This window comes from Leptosomus discolor, chromosome 9, assembly GCF_034619465.1.
Source record: "Leptosomus discolor isolate bLepDis1 chromosome 9, bLepDis1.hap2, whole genome shotgun sequence".
Taxonomy (NCBI): domain Eukaryota; kingdom Metazoa; phylum Chordata; class Aves; order Leptosomiformes; family Leptosomidae; genus Leptosomus; species Leptosomus discolor.
In genome coordinates, this window is record NC_141399.1 from 7,263,463 (window position 1) to 7,285,237 (window position 21,775).

The following is a 21,775-nucleotide window of genomic DNA, read 5'->3' on the forward strand; positions in this document are numbered from 1 at the left end:
AGCTAACCAGATAGTATAGACGTAGCCTTGGAGGCCATTTGTGGCCTGGGATCCTGCTGTGCTAATTGCTGCACAAACAAAACAACTGCCTTGACCCTCAAGAGACTGAGTCTGCAAGTCATCTTTGCTGGAGTTAAAAAAGGATGATCTAACAATTAGAAATAAGGAGAACACTCTGTTAATTCCATCTGGGTCACAGCAAGCGGTTTTGTGCTCATAAGCACAAAATCCAGATGACTCAGATGCAGCCGTGTGCGGGGTCCAGTTGAAGTCAGCAGGCTCTGCTTGTGTGCAGGACGTGTCTTGGGCAGCTCAGAAAACCCCGCTGCCTGCCTTGCTGCATGATTACTTGCAGAAAGAAAAAATTCTCTGGTAAGTAAGGCAAAGCAGTGTATGCAGGTGGGGATCCATCAGTGGAAGCAGGTTCACCCCCAGCCTCTGCTTGCATCAATTCTTAGGTGGTGTAATGTCTACAGGGACCGATTCTCCGGTGTTTTCTCAGGCAGTTCCCCTCAGGGGCTGCAAAGAGAGGTGCTTTCTGAGGACTTGGTCCATGCTACAGGCTGCACTACACAGCTTCTGGTTTTGAATGTGAATATATTGATGTGGAAAGGTGAACAGAAAGAACGCTGTCAGTTGGGCTGTTCAGTATGCACGCGATGTACGGGCATAAGATATTCTGAAACCCACCTCTCCTGTTTGTTTTGCTCAGAGTTCACAGTGAGGCTCTGGTGTGTAAAGTCTGCTAGTTCTTGAGGCCAAAGACTGCAAGAGCGTTTCCCAGTGGAGGAAATTCTCGTTAATCATGTGCCTCCCAAGCACCAGAAGACTGTTTTGACTTCTCTTTTGAGCTGTTGGAACTGTTCTAGTCATTTGCACGTCCTCTTCGAGCTTTCAGATACAATGCAAGTGCGTGGAAATAGGGAAGGATCTGAGGCTATTCCAGGGAAATGAGAAATCATTTCCTGTAGAAAAGCAACAGCAGCAAAGCACGTGGTCCTCAAGCTGAACGTAAGAGCATCAGAAAGCAATCTGGGTACCTTATAGGGCAGCATAAAAATTGGCCAGAGGGAAGATAGCGAAAGTTGGTGGCAGCTCATAGAACGCTAGTTACCCCTTGAGGCTACTTTATTCACTAGTGAAGATAGTTCTGTGCAGCCATGGCAAGCTTCTTTTGGGAGTAGAGAATTGCTTTGAGCTGGGCTGGGTCTGCTCTGACAGCTGTGCTGCTTAGCAGGCCGTGCTAGGTTAGTATTTGTTCTGGAGGAGGGAGAGGACAGAAGTGGTTCTCAGTGGGATGGAGTACAAGATTAGGAGTTGGAATACTGTAACAGTATCTGCTTTTGTGTGTGTCCTGCATATTAATTACACCCCAAGACCAAGCCAATTCCTGTTTGGGTAGGCCTGCTGCCTCTGAGCTGAAGCACAGGTAGTGCCCCAGGGCAGATGTAACTCATGAATGTAAAGCATCTTCTGGTGCCTTGTCCGAGGGCAGGTGCACAATGCACAAGATGGTTTCTGCAGCTCAAGCCGAGATTAGTTGTTAGGGTCATTTGGGACCATGATCTTTTGTTAAGGTCAATATGAAAAATAGCCTCATATTTGAGCCTTAGAATAGCCCAAACTTGCTACTATTAATATCTGTGGTAGATTGACTGTCTCATTTAGTGGCATATGGCAAATAAAGCACATGTCTACAAAAACAATTCCTTTGTTAGTCTTCACAGGCTGAGCAGATTTCAAACATAATAACTTGCTGAGTTGAAAGTTTTTGTAGCATATTGGAGTTTCCTGCCTAAAAAACTGCTAGTAATGGCAATTTAGTTTGCTCAGGGCTGAGTAAAAGCAGAGTTGCAGCTGCAATAAAAGCAAGTTAAACTATTTCTGAGTAGAATTCTCCACCCATTTTTCTCTCTGAAAACTTGGCTGATTGTTTTGTAAAAAAAATTGCACAAAATCAGGAAACTGTCAGTGTGTGTTACTGTTTCTGTGCTTTCCTCCCTACTGGGACTGCTCAGTTAGTCCTCATTATCAGTCCTCATTTTATCCTGGTGGTTGGTGCTTGGTCTAATGTCAAATAGATGCCTAGTGAGGAGTAAGAGCAGGGGTGGGGGTAAAATTGTGATTTTTTTTTTTTATTATTATTATTTTTTTAAGTATGGTACCATAAAGTGCTTTCAAAATCTATCTACTTTGTTTTCCTTCAAGTGTCCTGGAAGGCTTGAGAACAGGCAGTGTCTTTTAGTTCCTCTGCATGTAACAAGGCTAAAACTGTTTCAGCAGAGGTGTTAAAAAATGAATCCTGCCCATGTGGTTCAAAGCCCAGTGAGTAAAACATTAGTTTTGCCATTTACTTTCTGCTCCGTACGATGCTTAGCACTTCCATCATTGCTTCCACTGACACCATTAGGAATAGTGGGTAATTCAGGGTAAAGAAACACTGGTGTAAACAGTGTTCATTAAAATGTGATCCTGCCGTGTCTAGGTTGGAAGAGAGTAGCAAGAAAAATCTCTAGAAAGCTCATTTTTGACTGAATAAAAGCTGGCTATGTGCTGGATTTTCTGTTATTTTTATTAACTCATGTTAAATTCCCTGACTAATTGTAGAGGTGATGAGATCTTAAGATCTTATGATCTTATTCTTGCAAAAACAGCCCTGCTGGGGGTATGTGGGGTGGAAAATCTGATAGCTGGTTAAGGTAAATGAGAAAGTGATCAGTCATGCCTTTAGATGAAGTGATCACTTAAGAGGCCACTCTTCCTTCCACGTGTGTGCATAGCTCTTGCTTGTTAACAGGAATTCCATGTGAATATTGATTGGGAATAAGTGGTTGGGTGAGTACATGTTCTGCCTGTCAAACCATTTAATGTTCAATTGCACATCAGGGAAAATAGCAAAGGCAGCTGGAAAATGAAACGGGAGTGCAGGGGTGTACGAGTGGAGAGACAGCTGTTTTAGTGGTCACATCTGAGTAGAGAAAAATAACTTGGGGAGAGGGGAAGAATTAAGAGTTGATGGCAAAAGAATCTATAAATGGCTCATTGTTTTTTTAGACTTAAAATATCTTCTCCTGTCCAATCCCTATACTGCAGATCACACACTGCGTGGAAGCAGTTGCTGAATGGAGGGGTGATTAGTGTAAACAACTAGGGAAGGGGATTGGATTTCTGTGACTTTTCAGGTGCCCTGGAATAGGAATGCCTCTTGGTGGTTTTATTGATGGCAGGTTTTTTCCCTCCAAATTGTGTTCTTGAGTCAGCTGTCATCTTTTTCAAAACAAGAGGAACTGAAGAAGTGAATGATCTTATCAAAGAAGGTTGAAGAACTTACTGGCTAAGTGTTGGTAAACGCTTACCACTGATTTTACAAGATCTGCTGTAGGGAAGCTTGAACAGATAGTGTTTTACGCCAGCCTGACTTAGCACAATAACAGTTCTACTGCCAAGCTCAAATTTTCTGTTCCCTGGATCTTTTGACACCTTGTTCTGCAGTTTGCTGAAGCTGTCCTTCCGACTTGAAATGCTTTATTAGTAACTGGGTGCCTAGACTTGTTAAGAGCTATTTTCTTTGCTAACTTGACCGTTGCTTTTCCACATAGGAGCTATTCCTTTTTGCAGGCTGAACAGTCTCAGCCAAGCAGAGCTCACAGTGAAGTCTGCCCAGAGGCTATCCCTGTTCTGGCCTTGCTGACAAGACAGATAAGCCCTTTCAACAGAGCACAAGTGTGTGTCATGTTGGAACAGACTAACCAGCCAGCCTATCTACATCTCTAAAGTGTTAACAGGAGTTTGACTGGCCAGTCAAAAATATGTTTACTCCAACTGTTGCCTTCTTCAGGGGGCAAGCCTTTTATCAACTTCTGCTGCACGTTCCATGAGACTTTGAGAGCTTGATGATCTGGAGAGTAGATGTGTTCAAGTGCTTTGTCCTTTATTTACCTGCCTTAGCATCAGGGTCACAGAGTTCTTGTGCAGTTAAATCCACCTGCTTTCATGGTGCTCCTGTCAAAGGTAGGAAGAGGCCCTGTGCCACATCATGGCTTTCAGGCACTAACTGCATGCTATCAAGAAGTCTGCTTGCAATTACAGTTTGGATTAATGTCACAGCCTCACGGGCAGAGTAATTACATTTGGTTTGCACTTAAATTGCTTCTCCACTTGTGTATTTTCCCCTCCTCACTCCTGCGGAGAGACAAAGGCAAAACAAAGCCACCCACAAAACACATGCACTCACTAGGCTGTGGTGGATCTTCCTTACTTTGATCATTTATTACACAAAGAGAAACTAAAATCAGCATTGGGATTTAAGGATAAAAGTGCCTACATACCCTGTGATCCTGGACCCTATTGGCTTTAAAATGAAAATGCTGCCCTTGTTGATTAGAAGCACAAAACTCGCCTGCAATGAAAATGAAAAGAGGCTGCTGTCTCTGCTTGGGAGTGGGACAGGGGAGCTGCCCCAGTCTCTGCTTCTAGGCTAGTTAAATTGACATCTGGGCTGGATTTCTTAGTTCTGTTCTTCCTCATCATAAACCTGACTTGTCTTTGAGGCCAATGGTAAGGATGAGGGGGGGCTAGGCAGCAGCCCTGATGTGGCGTGGCTCCTTGTGCTGGGTACTGTGCAAGTGTGGGGCTGTGGAGAGCAGGAACTCGTCAGAGCAGCAAACCAGTGGGGGTGAAGCTGGGCTCTTGGCTTCAAGGACTGGCTTATGCACTTAATCTGTGATAGAAAATTGAGTTTGGCTGGCATGTGTCAGCAGCAGAAGAAAGCCCTCGAGTTGAAAGTGCAATAGGAAAAGCCAACAGCAGAGCAAGACAGTAACAGACCAAGGACATGAGATGTCGAACATAGAAACACTGACCTGACTGTCATCTGCCAGCAACTGAATGACCCCTTTCAGATGCTGATGCAGCCCTTCCTTCAGAGAGGCTCTGCTGAGCCCTGCGACCCCATTCAGACAGCCAGTGCAGAGCCATGTGGTTTTCTGGGGTCTTGTATGAAAACTGCTATTTACCTTACATGACTCTCTTCCTTCTATTCCCAGAGGACAATTCTCTTCCTTCTTAGCAGAGTTCAGCACTCAGCAGGGCCTCTTCTCTCCTTTGCAGCCTTTTGAAGTGCTTGTTCCTGACTGAGGTCAGGGAATGTGAGAAGATGGAGAGTGACAAGAGCAGTGGTTTGGACTGAGAACTGGAGGAGAAAGGGGTGAAAGTCTGCACAGCTACAAGTGTTCACAAACTGGCTGTTCCAAAACGAACATTGATTATTCGCTGTGACTTAGAGATCCTCTCCCTCCTTTGTGCCAGAGAACTGGCCAAACTGCATTACAACTTGGGCAGCCGCTGCTGAAGATACCCAGCCTCAGCCCTAGCAGGTGCATCATCCCATTGAGGCATGCACACGGTGACTCTGAAGATAATTGCTGAGAGGTTTTGAGGTAGAGCTGCACAGAGGCAGAAGAGGTGTGCTCTGGTATTGGGTTCGTAGAAGTTCAGAGCAGCTGTGGCAGACAATAAAAGATGCTTTGCACAGCCTTTTAAATGGATCTGTGCCCTTTGTGAATACATCATTTAAAAAGCCTCTGCAGAGTACAATCTTTATGAAACAGCCCGTGTAACCAGAAGAGAGCAGAAACGCTGGTCCTCTTGGAACCACCCTGTTGCTGTTGCAGGGGACTGTGCCCATAACAGAGACTGTCTTGTCTTCAGGAATCTTAATTTGCTTTGATGTCCTAACAGGTTGTGTAGTCTGCTGAAGAGATAAGACAGCCTCTGTTTTAAAGATGACTAACTTCTAATCCTGCCTGTCCCACACATTTTGCTCTGTTAATGGAATTGAATGCCGAAGGCTTAGGAAGTTGCATATTGGAAAAAAAATACCCAAAATCATATGGTGGCATATGGTCAAAAAATGCAGATCAAAGTGAGGGAGAGAGCTTTTAAGAGGTACATCACATACCTCAGTGGATCTAGCACGCAGCTTAAGGTCATCTAAAGTCAGAAAGTTTACATAAACGTTGCTAGTGCAGAAATATCCTAAGAGAATGTTCCTCACTGGATGTGGCATTTTTGGTTATATTAGAAGAAAGGCTTTCCTTCATGCAGTTCATACTGAACCCACCATTTGATGAATGTTCATCAAATCCAGGCCCTTGCTTGTGTCCGGCTGCTGTAGAAGTCAGCTTCTAGAAGAGTATGCTTGATCACAGCCTAATGTCCGTGCAGCTGCCTTACGAAAGAGCTATGAGAGCCTGCCTGGCGGGAGGATAACATCTGCCCCTGATCAGGTACCCAGGGCCCGAGGATGCTCTGAGGCCACACTTGGGCTGCACCAGGGTCAACAGTTGCAGCCTGTCAATGTGAGAGGTAGATGAGTTGGGTCCTGTGGGTGGCCACAGGGTAGCCCTTAAAACATAGGGTGAAAACGTAGCCCTTGAGTCACACTGTTTCCCAGGAACGGTCCTGTTGACTGCAGTGGAACTGTTTGCCTGAGTACTAGTTTGCTCGGGGGAATGAGGTGTTCACGGCACAGCCCTTTGCAGTGGCACCGACGTGACTTGTGGGTGGCTCCTGCTCCCGGGTCCGAAGAGATGAATTCTCAAATCTCATCTCCCAGACTACTTTCTGACTCTAAAACATCCATGACCTGGAACAGAGGTGCAAGTCACTTCATGAAAGGTTGCATTTTTTCCTCCCTGCCTTCCTTCAAAAATAGGTTTTTTTGAACCCTCTCTCTGTGCCAGTCCGCATGTAGTGGTTGGTAGTTTGCTTCGTGCTCGTCCATCCTAAACCACCAACACAAGGCAAGACCATAACCTGATGAATGAAAGCCTCCTGAAATAATATATATATATATTTTGAAGCTGATGTACAGCAGATGGAGAAATGTCTTTAGACTTTCTGCCATAGTTTGATATAGTCGGAATAGCTCTGTCAGCCTGTTCTTGCTTTACACGAATATATGATGGCTTTAAGTGAAAAACAGTGTAAAATGGTCATGGATTTTGTTTGCTGTGTCTTAGATCTTTTTCTGAAGGAGTGCTAGAGAGAGGGAAGATCCTGACATACAGCCTTAGGCAGAGCGTGTAAACCTTTAAGGGAAAGCTATGATACCTGTAAAAATGACAAAAGGGTGTTTTTTCGTGGTATGTTGGGTGTTTGGATTTTGGTGGGTTTTTTTTCCTGGCTGACCCTAAAATGCGGTGGCTGTTTGGCCTGCCACTGCTCCGCTTTTGTTGTGTGTGCAGCCGGCACCTGAACAAACAGAGCTGTATCTGCAGCAGCCTGGGAATCTGCCAGGATTCCTCAGGGAAGGAGTGATTCGGAGCGTCTGAGAAAAGTGGGGGCTGCTTCCATGCATCCTGCCCGGACAATAACCCATGTAGCCTTACTCTGACAGGACAGCAGGGCTGCTCCCAGAAGCAACTACAGCGCATGTTGTTTTGGATAAAAATGGACATTCTTGTATTGGTACGAAGTCTTGAGCCTCATGGATTATCCTGGCAAGGCTGACAATCGTGCAGTGTCAGACAGCTAGTGGGGCTTTCCCAAAGCAGTTGGGAAGTGTGAGGGCTTATGCACTTTGGGCAGTTCAGCCTTTCAGGTGAGGTCTCCTGCGTACGACTAGGGGCTGGTGCGCCACGGATTTACAGCACATCACCTGCATGTTTACTTCATCTTCTGCCGCAGAGAGAGCTTCGCTTTCACAAGTTGAAGTACAGAAGAGGAATTCTTCTGGAATAAAAGTCTTTGGAAGTAAAAAACAAAATCAACCAACCAACAAAACAAAATAAAAAACCACACCAAAAACAAGCAAACAAAAAAAAACCCAAGTAAAATGTTAAAATCATGTAAGAAGTTCTGCGTTGATCATCTGTGCAAACTTTGAGTCAAAGCTGCTGTCCTGGTCCTAATGACATTCTCATCTTTCCTTCTTTCCATACATTAATAAGAATCACTTGGGACAGACCTTCAGTTATTGATTGTAATAAAGTGACCAGAACAAACAAACGTTTCTGTTGCTGCCGTTGTAACCACAAACACATCTTCCAGATTATCAGTCCCCCTTTGGCCTCGTCAGGAAAATTGCTCAGACATTGCGCTCTACTCTGAAACTACAATTATTTTTTTTTTATTGTTATTGTGTGTGTGTATGTGTAGAGAGTGATGGGCTAAAATCAGATGGTGGATCAGTTAAGGTGAAAGTTTAGAAACACATGTCTTGAGTCATCTTTAGATCTCCATCATCTCTGAATTCAGAATGTGGAGGAAGAGGAGGGCAGGTAATTCCAGGCATCAGTTAGTCACAGTGTATGTGATCCATCTCCCGTTACGGTGCCTTTGATCTCGTTCTCCTTACATGGTCTGTCTCTGACACCAAACCTTGCCTGTCCTTCAGTAGCAAACCCTGTAAATCTTTCTGGCACCAGCATTTAGTTTCTTCAGTCTTTCCCAGTATGGGCATATTAATGAAACCCTGAACTTTTTCATCTCTCCGTTTCTAGTCTTGTGATCTCCCTCATAGGCTAATTTTGCAAACGTGCTGCCGTATTAATAGAACCTTACCCGAGGTGCGGAGCCTCTCTTTTGAAGCTTGATTTTATTTTTGATGCCTATAACAGGTGTTGGTTTAATAGGTTTGCTGTATTATGGCTTGCTTTTTCTTTTTTTTTTTCGTGAGCCCAGCCAGCTCTGTAAGCTGACACTACATGAAGGCCAAGCATGTGACTTCTCCCTGCCTTTAGCCTCAGTTCACACCAAACATTTGCGCTGCAGACTCCCAGCAGCAAAGGCAGCCTTAATTCTAACTTTGTCTAAACCAGGAGGTTTTGTGCTGATTTATTTAAATCAGCCCGACCAAAGCCCCTCGTACGTTCCCATCTGAGGGTCTGTTTGCTTTGATTTTCCGCTGCCAGCTTTTTAATGGGCAGCTGCTGAGGGGAAGTGAATGTGGCTCCAGCAGCAAAGGCGAGTGTTTGCGCTGCTTTCTGCATCGATTTCACACAAGTAGTTTGAAGCCACGGTTTGAATTGAACCGATTACTGTTCCCCAAAGGATGGGCTTACTGCAAAGAGGAAGGTGAATTCTTCTATTAGGTCTAGTGGAAAACGTTTCACAAACTGTTTATCAAATAAATATTCACAAAGATGCTTCAAATGAGGAAACCCACCGGGATTAAAGTGTAACTTTACCTCTAAAATACGAGCTGAGATTCCTGGAAATGCTACAAGCTTTTGACTTCACGCCACCTGTTGTTTTCCTGCCACCCCCTTCAGCTCCCTCCCGACTTAGAGCAAACCCAAACACGCTTTGGCTTTGCTGGAACATTTTGCTTGTTTTTCTGTCTCGCAGCAGCCTGGAGGAGCACGGAGCATGCGTTCGCTTCCTGATGTGGTCCTCATGGGCTTGGTTCAGCAAAGAGCTGACTGAGGTTAACGTAAATCTCCTGTAATCCTGACGGGTCTATTCAAGAGCGGTGCAAAGTGCAGGGGCTAAGAGGCTGTGCTACCTCGGGGTGTTGAACCGGGGTGCGGGCGTGTTACGCAGCGGTGGCTGGAGAGCAGCTTCATCAGCTCTCCTCTCTCCGATCGCAGCTGTAGCTGGTCCTGACCCGAGGACAAAGCAGTTCCTGAACAAGTGCCCTGTGTATGCAGCTCGGAGTGTGAAAGTAATCCATCGCTGACTTTGAGATACCTTTGTTTGTTGCTGGGGTGTTACAGTTTAAGATCTGCCTTAGCTGTAAATGAGGTGTCTCTGGGAATGAGGTTGGGTATGAACTGGGAAGTTCAGCTGTTCTAGCCAGATCCTCCCTTGGAACCCAAATGGACTTGGATGGGCTCCTTAGTTCCTATGATTTTCACTTGAGCTGCTTTCACTCCAAATTCTTATTCCTCAGTGAAGGCAGTCCTGCGTCGTCCTAGCCCAGTAGTACATTCCCATACACTTTGGTAAACCAGAGGTAGAGAGGGGTTAAGAAACTTGCCCAAGGCAGATGAGTCAGTGCCAGAGCTGGGAATAGAAACTAAGAGACTTGGCTCCTGTTCCCGGCTCTAATTGCACAATCTCACATTGAAGCCCTGTCATCGTATACTCTTGAGGTAACACTGGCTGGAGTGAGACAGGGAAAGCTGTTTGCAGGCTGTGATACCTAAGGAGTGGGGAGAGGAAAAGACACCTGGAGGCGAATTGGTTGTGGAAGCACTGGTAGTTTGTGCTTTAAAGCCTAGCTGCACCACTTGGTACTAAAATCTGATCTGTCACCTTTGAAGCCAACAAAGTGTAAACTAAGGAGCTAGTTGGGAAAAATCCAACCCTTTTCCAGTCACTGCTAAGGGGGAGTGGTAAAGTCGTAACGTCACCGGTCTCTTTTCTGCAAAACACCCTTGCGATGAGACCGGGAACAAAGGCGGATGAGCTAAAAGGATCCAAGTAATAACAGGAAGGGTTAAATCACATTTCCATTGTTACTGAAAGAATAAAAAATAAAAAGTAATCAAGCTAGTGAGAGGTTTGGATGATGTTGCGTTCATATCACATGCTGCGTATAGGAAAAGTCAGCTGGGCTGGTTTTGTTTGAAGTGCAGGGCTTTGAGAGGGTGCAGTGCTTTGCAGCGGACTGTCTGACATTCCCCAGCTGGGACTGGCTGGGGATGGTGTTTGGAGCTGAGAGTTACATTTGGAGTCAGCCCATGTTTGAAGGAGACAGAGAGAGAGAGAGAGAAAGGAGCCTGTTTTTTTCCTGTGTGAAATAATGCATCCATCTAATCTGCCAGCTGTAGCACATGAAAAGCAAGAGGCAAATGGACAGAAGTCACCTGGAAACTGCAACTGTGCCTCAAACAAAATAGTTCTTTCCTGTCCTTTTCTTCCCTTCTTAAAGTCTGTTTTCTGGGACGGGCTGGGAGATCTGGCAGGCGGGCAGATTGGATATATGTTGAGCAACTAAAGCACAGAAATATTAATACTCAAAAAAAATAACATTGGCTTCTGAAGAGCACTTCATGTCCAACTCACTCTGTGCTCTCAGTCCCTTGCAGACTTAGCTGCCCTGCGCAGGGATTGTCAGGTAATTTATAGATTCTCTGCGTTCATTTGTACAAGCCTTCATTTCCTGTTAATTTACAGCCAGATTAATCTCAGCCATCACAGCCTAGATGAGATCAGAGTTGAACTCACAGCCCCTGCTCCAGGAGAACTCCAGAAAACATGCTTGGGGTTTGCTTTTGCTTATGTCAGGGTCACACATACACATTTAATGGGCTCTCTTCTTTTTGAGGAGGAAAAAAGATGGAAATTTTTGAACTTGCTGATTCCTAATTGAGTTCATTGCAAAAGAAAATAGTCCTTGGGGAAAAGAAATCCTCCTTGCCCGTGTGTTCAGTTTCTGGAGGTCACAAAATTCTGGGTATAATGAAATTTCCTGAAGTCTCACTGTAGTATTAATTCACTGGACCTCTGTTGCACTCTGTGCATGGATGTGAAAATTCAGTCTTTATTCCTAGCTGTAAATGAATATTGGTCATTTGGATAGTAGCCACATCGTTGTCTTTTATAGCATTTGTGGTTGTGGAGACGTGTGTGCCTGTAACCCGTAGAATAACCAGTTCAGGGACATAGGTGTTATGACTTTCCTTTGATTTTTCTTGACACCTTTTTGCATCATATTAGCAGCACGCTGCTAGTGGTGTAAAATTCGTCCTTAATGTTTTGTGAGCCTGCACTGAGTTAATGAAGTAGCATTTAAACTCTTTTGTCAAAGCAGCGTTTCTACGAATGTTTCCCCAGTGTAAGCAAGAGTCATGCACTGGCTGTACAAAGGGTGAGTCTCCAGAAAGCAATTTGTTCTGGGGATGCAGTTTTTACCCTCTTCCTGTTACAGACACCAGCAAATGTGGTGGTGAAAAATCTGGTTTTAATAACAGGGAGGGTAAAGGAACAGATCACAGTGCGTGGAGCCAGGTCCCTTGCCACGTGCTATTGGTATTTTCTTTTGAGGGGAGAGGTTTTCTTTGAGAGAGGCTTGTCTGAACCCCTGGGAGAGCTGAAATGAGGGTGAGGCTGGAGAAGACAGGGCTCCTAGACACCCATCAGCTTCAGTGCCTGGAAGGCTGTGGTCGGCTCATCTGTCAGTTTTTTGTCTCAAGAGCTGATGCTTTGTTGGGAGAGCTGGGACGTCCTGGTTTGCATTCACGAGTGCTTTCACTGGCTGCTGTCTCCTCTTCTGGTTACTCAGCGGGTAGCCGGCCGGATTAAGGCATGGTACTTGTCTGAACCCTCTCTACTATCTCTTATTATTCAGCAAGTTCTCAAGTGTCTGGTGAGCTTCTCTGTTTGGAGTGCCTCACTCACAGCCTTGCCAGTAATATCAGTGACTGGTCTAAATTCACATCAGGCATGGGCTCTACTTCTTGTGACTAACGTGCAATGTATTTCTGTAATTGATTACTGTTCTCTCTACTGATTCAGGCCAGGAAGGAGTCAGAGGAAAGGGCTCAGGGGATTTTTAGGTAGACCTTGTTGAGTACAGATGAGGTCTAGAGGTATTTAACTGTTTGTTGGCTGTGGAAACCCTGAGGACAAGATTGTAATACCTTCTCTAAAGAAAAAAAAATTAGATTGAATCCTTCGGGCTAGTACTGGTGTGTCAGTAAATGCAGGTGATTGTTACAGGGTCTGATCCTGGAGTCGGTGCTTGGGCAGAGCACTGGTACTGCAGAGCTGTTCTGATGCACAGTGGGACGAAGATAGCAAAAGACGAGGAAATGTTTGCAAGAAGTTTGAAAGCCCTCTTACAGTATTTCTGTGCATTAAAGTCATTGTAATGTAGCTCAGAGTTGGGAGTTTTTAGAAGAATCCTTAGGAATTAATGTTTTGTAACTTTTGCTGAGACTGTATTTACCTATCTGTTTCCTGCTCTGAAAATCCCATCCTCTGTGCAAAACATTGGCAGGTTGCTTAAGCCACTGATCAGCACCCCTTGCCTGCAGGATTAAAATCCAGCCCTGCAGTCCTTGCATGTAACAAATCCATTCTGGAAGTGCAGGAGACCAAGTGCCCCCTTGTAGGAGACCAAGCCCAAATTACTGGAAGAAAAACTGCTGAATGGAGTCAGTGGTTTTGTAGAAGTGAAGAGTCTTGTACCCTACCAGAAAAAGTGCCTGGAAGCTGGCAACTATCTGTGCGCTGGTCTCTCTAGCCGTAGGAACAGCGTGGGGATTAGGGAAGGTCTCTCTGGTGTGGATTTCTCTTCAGACAGCTGTTGAAGAAGCACCGTAAGTCTGAGTGCCTGAGCTCGGGAGCCAGCCTGTGGGCCTGCTGTGGCCTCAGATATGCTTTCTGTTTTTCTAAGAGAATTAAATTGTCTCCGTTTCTCCTCCTGACTGTTTCAGGCATCACAACAGGATCCGCAGCATTGAAGCAAGTCAACTGAAGCCCTACGTTACCCTGGAAACGTTGGACCTGAGTTTCAATGACATCACGGAAATCCGAAACGGCTGCTTTCCGCAGGGACTTCACATAAAGGAGCTGTGAGTTTTTCTTGTGGGGAACAGCTTTTGTTGAGTTACTACAGCAGAGAAGAGGGCCTCAAACCCTCTTTAAAAGAGGAGAGGGGAACGGTTATGCAAAGTATGGGGTCATTTGTCAGGGTTTCAAGTGCAAAGGAGAATTAGAAGGCAGCACATTGTCCTAATTGTCAGGTTATTTTTTGAGCTCTGTCTTTTTGGTTTCTGGTATATCTGTAAAGAACACAGATTATTATTAATTGCGTTGGGTGGGAATGTTGCAACAGAGAGAAGGTGTCGTGCATGCTCCAGGTGGGGGTGTCTTTACAGCTGGAAACCTAGAAGCTAAAAAAAACCTGTCTGCAACAGACTTGTGTCTCTTCCCCGGTGGGAAGTGTATGTGCTGTTTCCCAGATCAGCCCATGTGCACCTGGAAGAGGGGAGGGGGAATGACTGTTTCATCATTAAAGTGGCTACTAAATGTTAAGAACAGAAATCTCTTGTTGGTTATTTGAAGAAAACCAGAGGTTAAGCAGAGCAACACCCTCCTAATAGAGATGTTTGCCTGTTCAGGAAAACATAAAATATTCTGTATTTTAAGTACCTTTGAAGAGGTGCAAACAGGTGATCTGCTTGCATTAAAGCTTGCACCTAAGTTTCTGTAAGAGGCTATGAGAGAGTGGTGTTGTGACTGATGTTTGCTTGTTGTCCTGTAAAAACAGCCTCTGTGGCTAAGACTAGGGTCCAAGTAAGAAAGAGCCCTGGGACAGATGCTGAGGGAAAAATGGGGAATGAATAGAGGCACCCTGCACTGGAATGTTCTCCAGTTTCTGATTTCCACTCCTGATGGCCTTACTGAAGTAGGAGGGTATCAAGGAGCTTTTGGGAAGTGTTCAGCACTCCTCCACATTTGTCCCACGGCTCTGGGAAAGGCACTGTGCTCTTTGTGCAGGCCAGAAATCCAACTGGTTTGAAGCCACCTCTGTAATTTCACCAGCCTGTCTGGAGACCAACCAAGTGCTGATAAAAGGAGATTTCTGACAGAACTGTTCATTTTTCTGCTGTGATTTATTGCAGCTACCTGGGGAGCAACAGAATCAGCACCTTGGAGCCTGGTGCTTTTGATAGTCTGTCACGGTCCCTGCTAACACTTCGTCTGAGTAAAAACAGGATCGCTCAGCTTCCTGTCAAGGCGTTCAGGCTACCTAGGCTAATACAACTGTGAGTAGAACTGTGCACTTTAATTAAGTTCAGCCACCCTTTATGGAAACAAAATGTCCCTGAGGATATACACACCAAATGCCACCCTTCCTTACCTGCTGTCCATAAAACTTAGTATAACTACGCAGTAGTCCTCTGCCAGCACGTAGTAAAACACTTTGGGAGAGGGTCCTTTTTTTGTCTTGTAACTATTGGCTTTTCAGGCCATTCTTCTGATGAGGTGGGAAGGGAGGGATGCTGCAGCAGACGGCAGCATCTTATGCACTTGAGAGTGTAAAACAAATCCATTCCCTTGAAAGCTGCTGGTGTCCGTGGCGCAAGAGAGGTTTGGAAGATGTTTCTATTGCAAGTGACAGAGCTCAGCTACCATGTTAGTTTCTCAAGACCACCCAAGTATCTTTATGTGGCAATAAAAAAAGCAGCAACGGAAGATTGTTAAACTGTGCAGTGATATTTGGGCAAAGAAAACAGCCCTCTAGATGAGTTAACATACACATCGTTGTTGTCCTGCCTGTGGTCTGTATGGTGGGAGCTGCACGGGGATGCGTAGACATCTGCAGCTATAAATACACTTTATGTGTGAAATCGTAGCACTAATGGTTTTAGCTTTTCCCTCCTGCTGCTGTTGGAGAAATGGGCCCAGCCTGCGGCCTATTGCAGCCTTTCCATCAAATTTGATAGGCAAAAGGTCAACCTCTGTCTGTTCACAGAAAGTCCACAAAAGCTGTTGGAACTCACACCTCTACAAGGCAGCCTCTTGTCTGAGAGACAGATTCTTAAGCCAAGATGTGTCTAAGGAATGGGTGCGCATTTTTGCTTGCATACATGTAGGATTTATAGCAAATTTGTGATTGAACAGTGTGATGCAATAGTATATGTGTCATAAAAGTCTGTTGCCTCTCAGTTGGAAGTTACTGTGCATTGACTGAGAGCTTGTAATCTGCTGTGTTTGTTTGCATCACGTGCAAAACTGTAATAAAACCAAGGGTCAGCCCAATCTGTTTAGGAGCACAGTTTTCACTGAAAGTTGGAGTAATTGATACTCTTAAAGATAGTCTCACAGCTGGTTGTTTAACCCTATAGATAAACATGAATGAATTGCAAGTTATACAGACTTGATGTGTTGTAGAATTTGTGAACAGTTCTTTTTTCTGGCCAAGTGTAGTTCACTAATAGCCTAGGAAGTGCAGTAAGGCAAGAGTCTTTAGGCCTGCAAACTTTTTAATTCTTACTTGACTTTAATTACACTCAACTTGAGTGCAAGTTCAGCATGGTTTTTTTAGGCAGTTAAAACGTAAACTTAAAGTTTCTGTGGCTTCCTCATCTTTTCCAAAACAAGTTCTGATGTTGTAACCTCCTCCATTTTCTTCAACACAAATGCTGAATGGGAAACTACCCTTAGGTTAGTCTTGTACGTGCAGAAGGGTATCCATTTTAAAAGCTCTATCTTCAGCTTTAGTGCATTTCCTCGATGAAGTTCTCCACAGCCTTTACGGAAGTGGCTTTTCAGCTGGTGTGTCTGGGTTTAGCAATCCATAAGACTGTTTGATACGGGTTGGTAAAGCATGCTGTCATGATGTTCATCCTGCTGTTCAGAAAAAAGGTATTCCCAAAATTTTGGAGTCCCTCCCCACCCAGGGGGGGAAAAAAAAAAAAAGAAAAAGAAATTTAATGAACCAAGTTGGAGATCTTTTTATACACAAAATACTAAGACTGCCTTGTTATTGGAAACAACTTGTTTCATGCTTTATTAGTTTCTTATAATAGGAAAAAATGTGAAGTTTGTCAGGGGAACTGAAAGCTTTCCTTTCAAACTTAGCCATAAAATTTCCTCTTGGGCTCACAGTTCTTATGGCACCCGCTTGTTTCAGCACACATTTTTACTGGGCGATTACAGGTCCTGTAAAAACAGTGGGTTGTAAGGAAAACAACGCTGATGTTCAGCTGTATTCGTTCAAGTGGTGTCTCTGCTTGAGAGAAGATTAAGTGTGAAAACTGATGAAAAGAATAAATGGCTTAAAAGAAAAGCAGAGAGAGGAGGGATGAAGAGGAATTTTGCTGCACTGTCTCTGTTATTTCTCTCTAGTGGAAGTCTGTCCCAGGGTGAGTTTATTTAAGCGATCACACCCAGCTGACTGCCCTGGCTAGTCTGGGATTGAAAGTTTCCGGTGCGCTTCTGCTGTCTCCTGGGAACCGTTGACAGAGAGTTGTTGGCATTGCCGCCCCCCATTGTGTGCTGCACAGATGATTTCGTGAGAAGGGACTTGGGATTTAATAAACTTGTATGGCCTTGGTGATTTTAGGGAGCTGAACCGGAATCGCATCCGCCTGATTGAAGGCCTGACGTTCCAGGGACTGGACAGCTTGGAAGTCCTGAAACTCCAGCGCAACAACATAAGCAAATTGACCGATGGAGCTTTCTGGGGTCTGGCCAAGATGCAGGTTCTGTAAGTTGGAGAGATGGGCTCTTTTCTCCTAAACAAAGGAGACTTCACCTGTTATCGTGTCCTCGTCTGCCATCTTAGCAAGGTCTCCCATCAGTGACCTGTGGGCTCCTGTGCCAGTCCTTGTGCTTCTTTCTATGTCCTGCATGCTCAGAGCTCTGCCATGCTACAGCAGCTTTTGTTTAGCTGACCCACAGTTTACTAAAGCTTACTGCTTTACCAGGTGTTCAGTAAAAAGAAGTCCTGGTTTTCAAGCTGTGGTGGTATTCCTTTGAAAGTTTGGCGATTCGAACATTCAGTAAGATTTCAATTGGTCTTTAAATAAAAGCTCATCTGGCTTCTGCAAATTTGTTTTGACTGATAACATGGAAACTCCGTGTTGCAGACCTGATTATTCTGCCTCTTGGGATACCTAGAAACCAAGCTGGCTTATCTCAGTAATGTGTTCTTTCCATATGAGAGAACAAATTGAATAGTCATTGCAGAGAAACGCTTGAAACTTCCAACATGATTGGCTTTCAGATGTGTTTGCAAGGTCACAAGTGATCAAGGCAGCATGTTTCTGGACGCTGCTGTCACACAACTGAGACTCTGCAAATACAAACTTCTATGTGGTGCTTTAAGCCCAGTTTACTTGCAATGGAGCGTACCTCTGCAGTCCCAGCTTGTGGTGGACGTTTCCTTTGTGTGGTCCTTGGATTTCTATTCTTCGCTGGCACAAGAAATGCCCACAACTGCACGTATCCACATGGGTGTGTTGAAAGGTGTGTAGGAATGGCTAAAATCCCGGTCCTCGTTGGAAATTCTTCATCGTTTGACCAGTGCTGCTTATCTGTCAATTCCTTCTCATTTTTTCTCCACAGCCACCTGGAGTACAACAGCCTGACCGAAGTAAACAGTGGCTCTCTCTATGGCCTTTCATCTCTGCACCAACTTCACCTCAGTAACAACTCTATATCCCGCATCAACCCGGACGGCTGGAGCTTCTGTCAGAAGCTGCATGAGCTGTGAGTTGGTTTCTGTTGCGGCTGGTTGGGCAGGGTTTGATGCTAATGTCGTGTTGGCAGGGAAGGGGAGGAAGGATTTTTCCCAATCCACGTGGCTCACAGCTCCCACTGTATCGACTGTAGAAATGCAGGAACTGCAGCCTCCTAAGCGGTGCCCTTGTTATTCATGATGTTGTGACCTTCAGAGCACCTGATTAAAATACGTTTGCACCAGAAACAAAGGCTAGAACCCACTGAAAGTATACACTGCCAAAAGACCTGGAGAGTCTGTGATCTGCGGCTTGCCAAGGGTTTTTAGCTAGCTGGTTACAAGACGTGCACAGCTTGCCATATAATGACTGTACAGCCTGAAGGAAGCTTTGCTTTATCCTCTGTGTTTACAAAGAACAATCATGTTTTTAACCAGCAGAGATTTGGCCCTTTAAAGGCAGTTCTCCTTGTTTCTCCTGTTTACACTTTACCATTCCTGTAGGGCTCAGTTGTTGAAAAGTAAATACATTGACTTTGCTCTCCTGAGATTTCCAGCTGTGAATACAGTCTCTTTGATAAATGAAAGAAAGAAAGCCTTGCTGCTAAGGACAGCCCCACAAGGGTGTCTTTTGGGTCTGTGGCACTGCTTAATGCCTTTTTGAAGAGACACACATGGATGCTTGCAGTATTTACAGAAGTAGCTGTCATCCCCTCGGTGGGACTGTGGAAAGATTCACTTTTTTCTTTGGAGAACTTGACACATGTGGTTAGAGGAACTGTAATTCATTCTGCTTGGTGCTCAGAAACCTCTTGTTAAACACGGTTAGAGATTCTCCTGTCCACCAAAAAGCAGTACGGTAAAGCCAGCTCCCTGCTTTCAGAGGCCTCGCTCTGGACTCTGACTAAAGGTCAGTATCTGCTTACCCAGCTGTGAGTCCCTAGTGTTTGGGGATGTGGAGTCAGAGATAGGTGGACATGACACATGTCATTCCTTTAAGTTTAGAAGCAGTAGAATTACCGTGTTAGCCCAGTGACCAGTTGTGATCTTCTGTTGGACCCAAATTATTTATTCAGATGTGGATCGCTTTTTGGTGGCACAAGGAAATATTTTAATTTTTGTTTTAAATACATATGTGATTGTTTAGTTACTTATTTTTTCAAATTGCTGTGAAACTGCCTGTGCTTAAAGGGCTCCTTTGCTTGGCATAGTGCTGTAGACAGCTACAGTTCCTTCACACGCAGATCCTGAACTGGTATTTTACGAGGTTAAGGCAGTGTCAGTGGAGAAATCTTCAAGGCAACAAATCAGAATGAGCACTGTGGTCCGCCTGTGCTCTGCTTAAATCTGAAGCATCAAAAAAAAGGGGAGTCTGCTTTCCTGAGGCACTCACATTTGGATCCCTGGAATAGCCAAATTCAGATCACTGCACTGTGTTAGTGGCACAGCTCTGGGAGCTTTCTGCTCTCAGGGACTCAGTGTCTGGGGCCTGTGCTGAGGCCTGGCTTCAGATGGGATGGGTAAGCCTCATCTGCGTCTTGCAGAGCTAACAGCAGAACTCTTTTAGGGAGAACTAAGCTTGTCTTTTCTACCTGACACTGTCTTTGCAAACCCTGAAGATTTAGCTGGGAGGTTGCACGTCATGCCGAGTCCTTTATTTGTCAGGTAGGGATTGGGATCTCTTGCCACCAAAGTAGCGTTAACGGTGAGCCATCCTGGCTTAGAGGCCATCCTCTGCTGTAGCTGCAGAAACCCAGCGCAGGACTCCCTTGCCCTGGTACAGAATGGGGTAGATTTGGAAAGTGCTTGGTGATGTGAGGTGGTAGGAGCTACTGGGGCGTGCTTGGCCTGACAAACAGGATTGTGCTGGAGTGTGAGGCCAGAGACGACATTAGCTGAGATTCGAAAGGCGATTATGTGGGTGTTAGCACACATCTCAGCAAAATATTACAAGCTCTTGCAGGTGTTGCCTTTAGGGTAAGGCTGCTGCAGGGAGCCATCAGATACTCCTGACTGAAACTCCCACAGCCAAAGAGTACTTATAGGAGAGGTCTGCTCTGAAATTGAAGGGTGAGGAAAGGAAGCACTAGCTACAACTAGACTGCCTCTGTGCACTTCTTTGAATATGTACACTTCATTCCTTGTTAAAAGATCCCTCGTTTAGCCTGCTATTGTTAAAACTACTGGGCTTCAATTGTCAGAAAGCACTGTCCATGGTTGTACAGGGAATGGATTTCAAAGTCCTTGACCCAAGAGAGAGAGGTAGCCAGACCCCTGCGTACCTGTGCTAAGGAAGGAGGTGGTCATCTGAAGCATGAATTGTCTCCGCTTCAGTTGTTCAGAGAAAACGTGACCCCAAAGCTCTGGTCTGATGCAAAAGCTAGCAAGGAAAGAAAGCTCTTTCCTTGTTACAGGCATGAGAAAGGGCTGATTGTGTTCACTAGTCAGGTGCTAGGGCATCAACATCATGGAAAAATCTACAGTGGGAGCATAGGATTTCATCAGAGGTAAATGATGACTTGGCTGCTGGGTCTGTCTTTTCACTTTTTAGCTATAGTTTGGTCAACAGGAATGAAATGTGTGAGATGTGCCTGGTCCAGAACTGGCTGGCAGCAGAAGCCCCAGCTACATAACAGGTTTCTGGTTAACCCCTTTATCACTTGGCATGCTGCTCTGTGTGCTGCTCTTCCACTTCCTCGCCAGGCCAAAAGAGCTGGTGTAGATAAACATTTCCACTTGTTTCTTCCAGTGATTTCTCACTGGTAGAGAGATGACAAGGTACGGGAAGCAGCAGGGACCTGCTGACTTCTCTCAACCCAGATAATCCAAACTGCCAAGGAGGGAAATACACTGTTTTGCAAACTGGCCTGTCCCATTGGCGGGAAGCAGAGCCCTTGCACGTCGAAGGAAGCCACTGCCAGGTGCCTTAGCTCCTGAAACCTTCCATCTGGTTGCAGCCATTGTGAGAGTCCTCTAGATACTGCTGCTGTCTGTCCATCTTGAGGTGACGTCAGGACGAACAGAGGGGAACATGCCTTCACCAGTTGTGGCAGGAACTCTTCTGTGTAGAATCAAAAGGAACTTTTTTTTTTTTTTCTCAGCCAGGTTTAGGATTACTTTTGAACACTTTTTTTTTTTTTTTTTCCTTAAAAAAAAAGCCAAATTCTTTAATCGCAGGTGAGGACATAATTTTGACCAGATGCCAGTTCTTCATAACTAACACTACATCTTCTTTAGGAATGAAAGTATGTTGTCCCATGCCTTCTTCAAACTCATTAATCTTTGCCAAATTTTTTCCAAAGCTTGCCCGCTGCCCACTCACACAGCTAAAAGATAGACAGCTCGTTTGCCAAGTAAACGACACTCTCAGTGCTTCAGAGTATGTCTGTTTTGACTTAGGTTTTGGCTTTGCAGTGACTTTCATGCAAGCCCTAGACACATTTTTAAGCAGACTCATTAACAAGCAGTACTAGAAGAGGAATTTGGAGGTTTGGAACTCAGAGAGATTTTTTTTTTTCCTTGTTGTCTGTATAACGAAGGATTTCAGTGCTTGTTCAAGGCTGCATTATTCCACTTTTTGAAAAGTTTAGCGGCCCAAACCCTCACATCGTTTGAAGTGACTTGTGCTTCCAG

At 44.9% G+C, this 21,775-nt stretch overlaps 1 protein-coding gene across 1 annotated transcript in view; it reads left to right on the plus strand.

Moving 5' to 3' along the window:
* Nucleotides 1-21,775, plus strand: part of LRIG1 (leucine rich repeats and immunoglobulin like domains 1) — a 93,615-nt gene that overhangs the window by 48,478 nt on the left and 23,362 nt on the right. The window contains exons 4-7 of the mRNA XM_086470323.1: nt 13,389-13,526; nt 14,580-14,723; nt 17,027-17,170; nt 18,031-18,174. Coding sequence (XP_086326449.1) covers nt 13,389-13,526; nt 14,580-14,723; nt 17,027-17,170; nt 18,031-18,174 — 570 coding nt within the window. The remainder of the gene's footprint in view (nt 1-13,388; nt 13,527-14,579; nt 14,724-17,026; nt 17,171-18,030; nt 18,175-21,775) is intronic.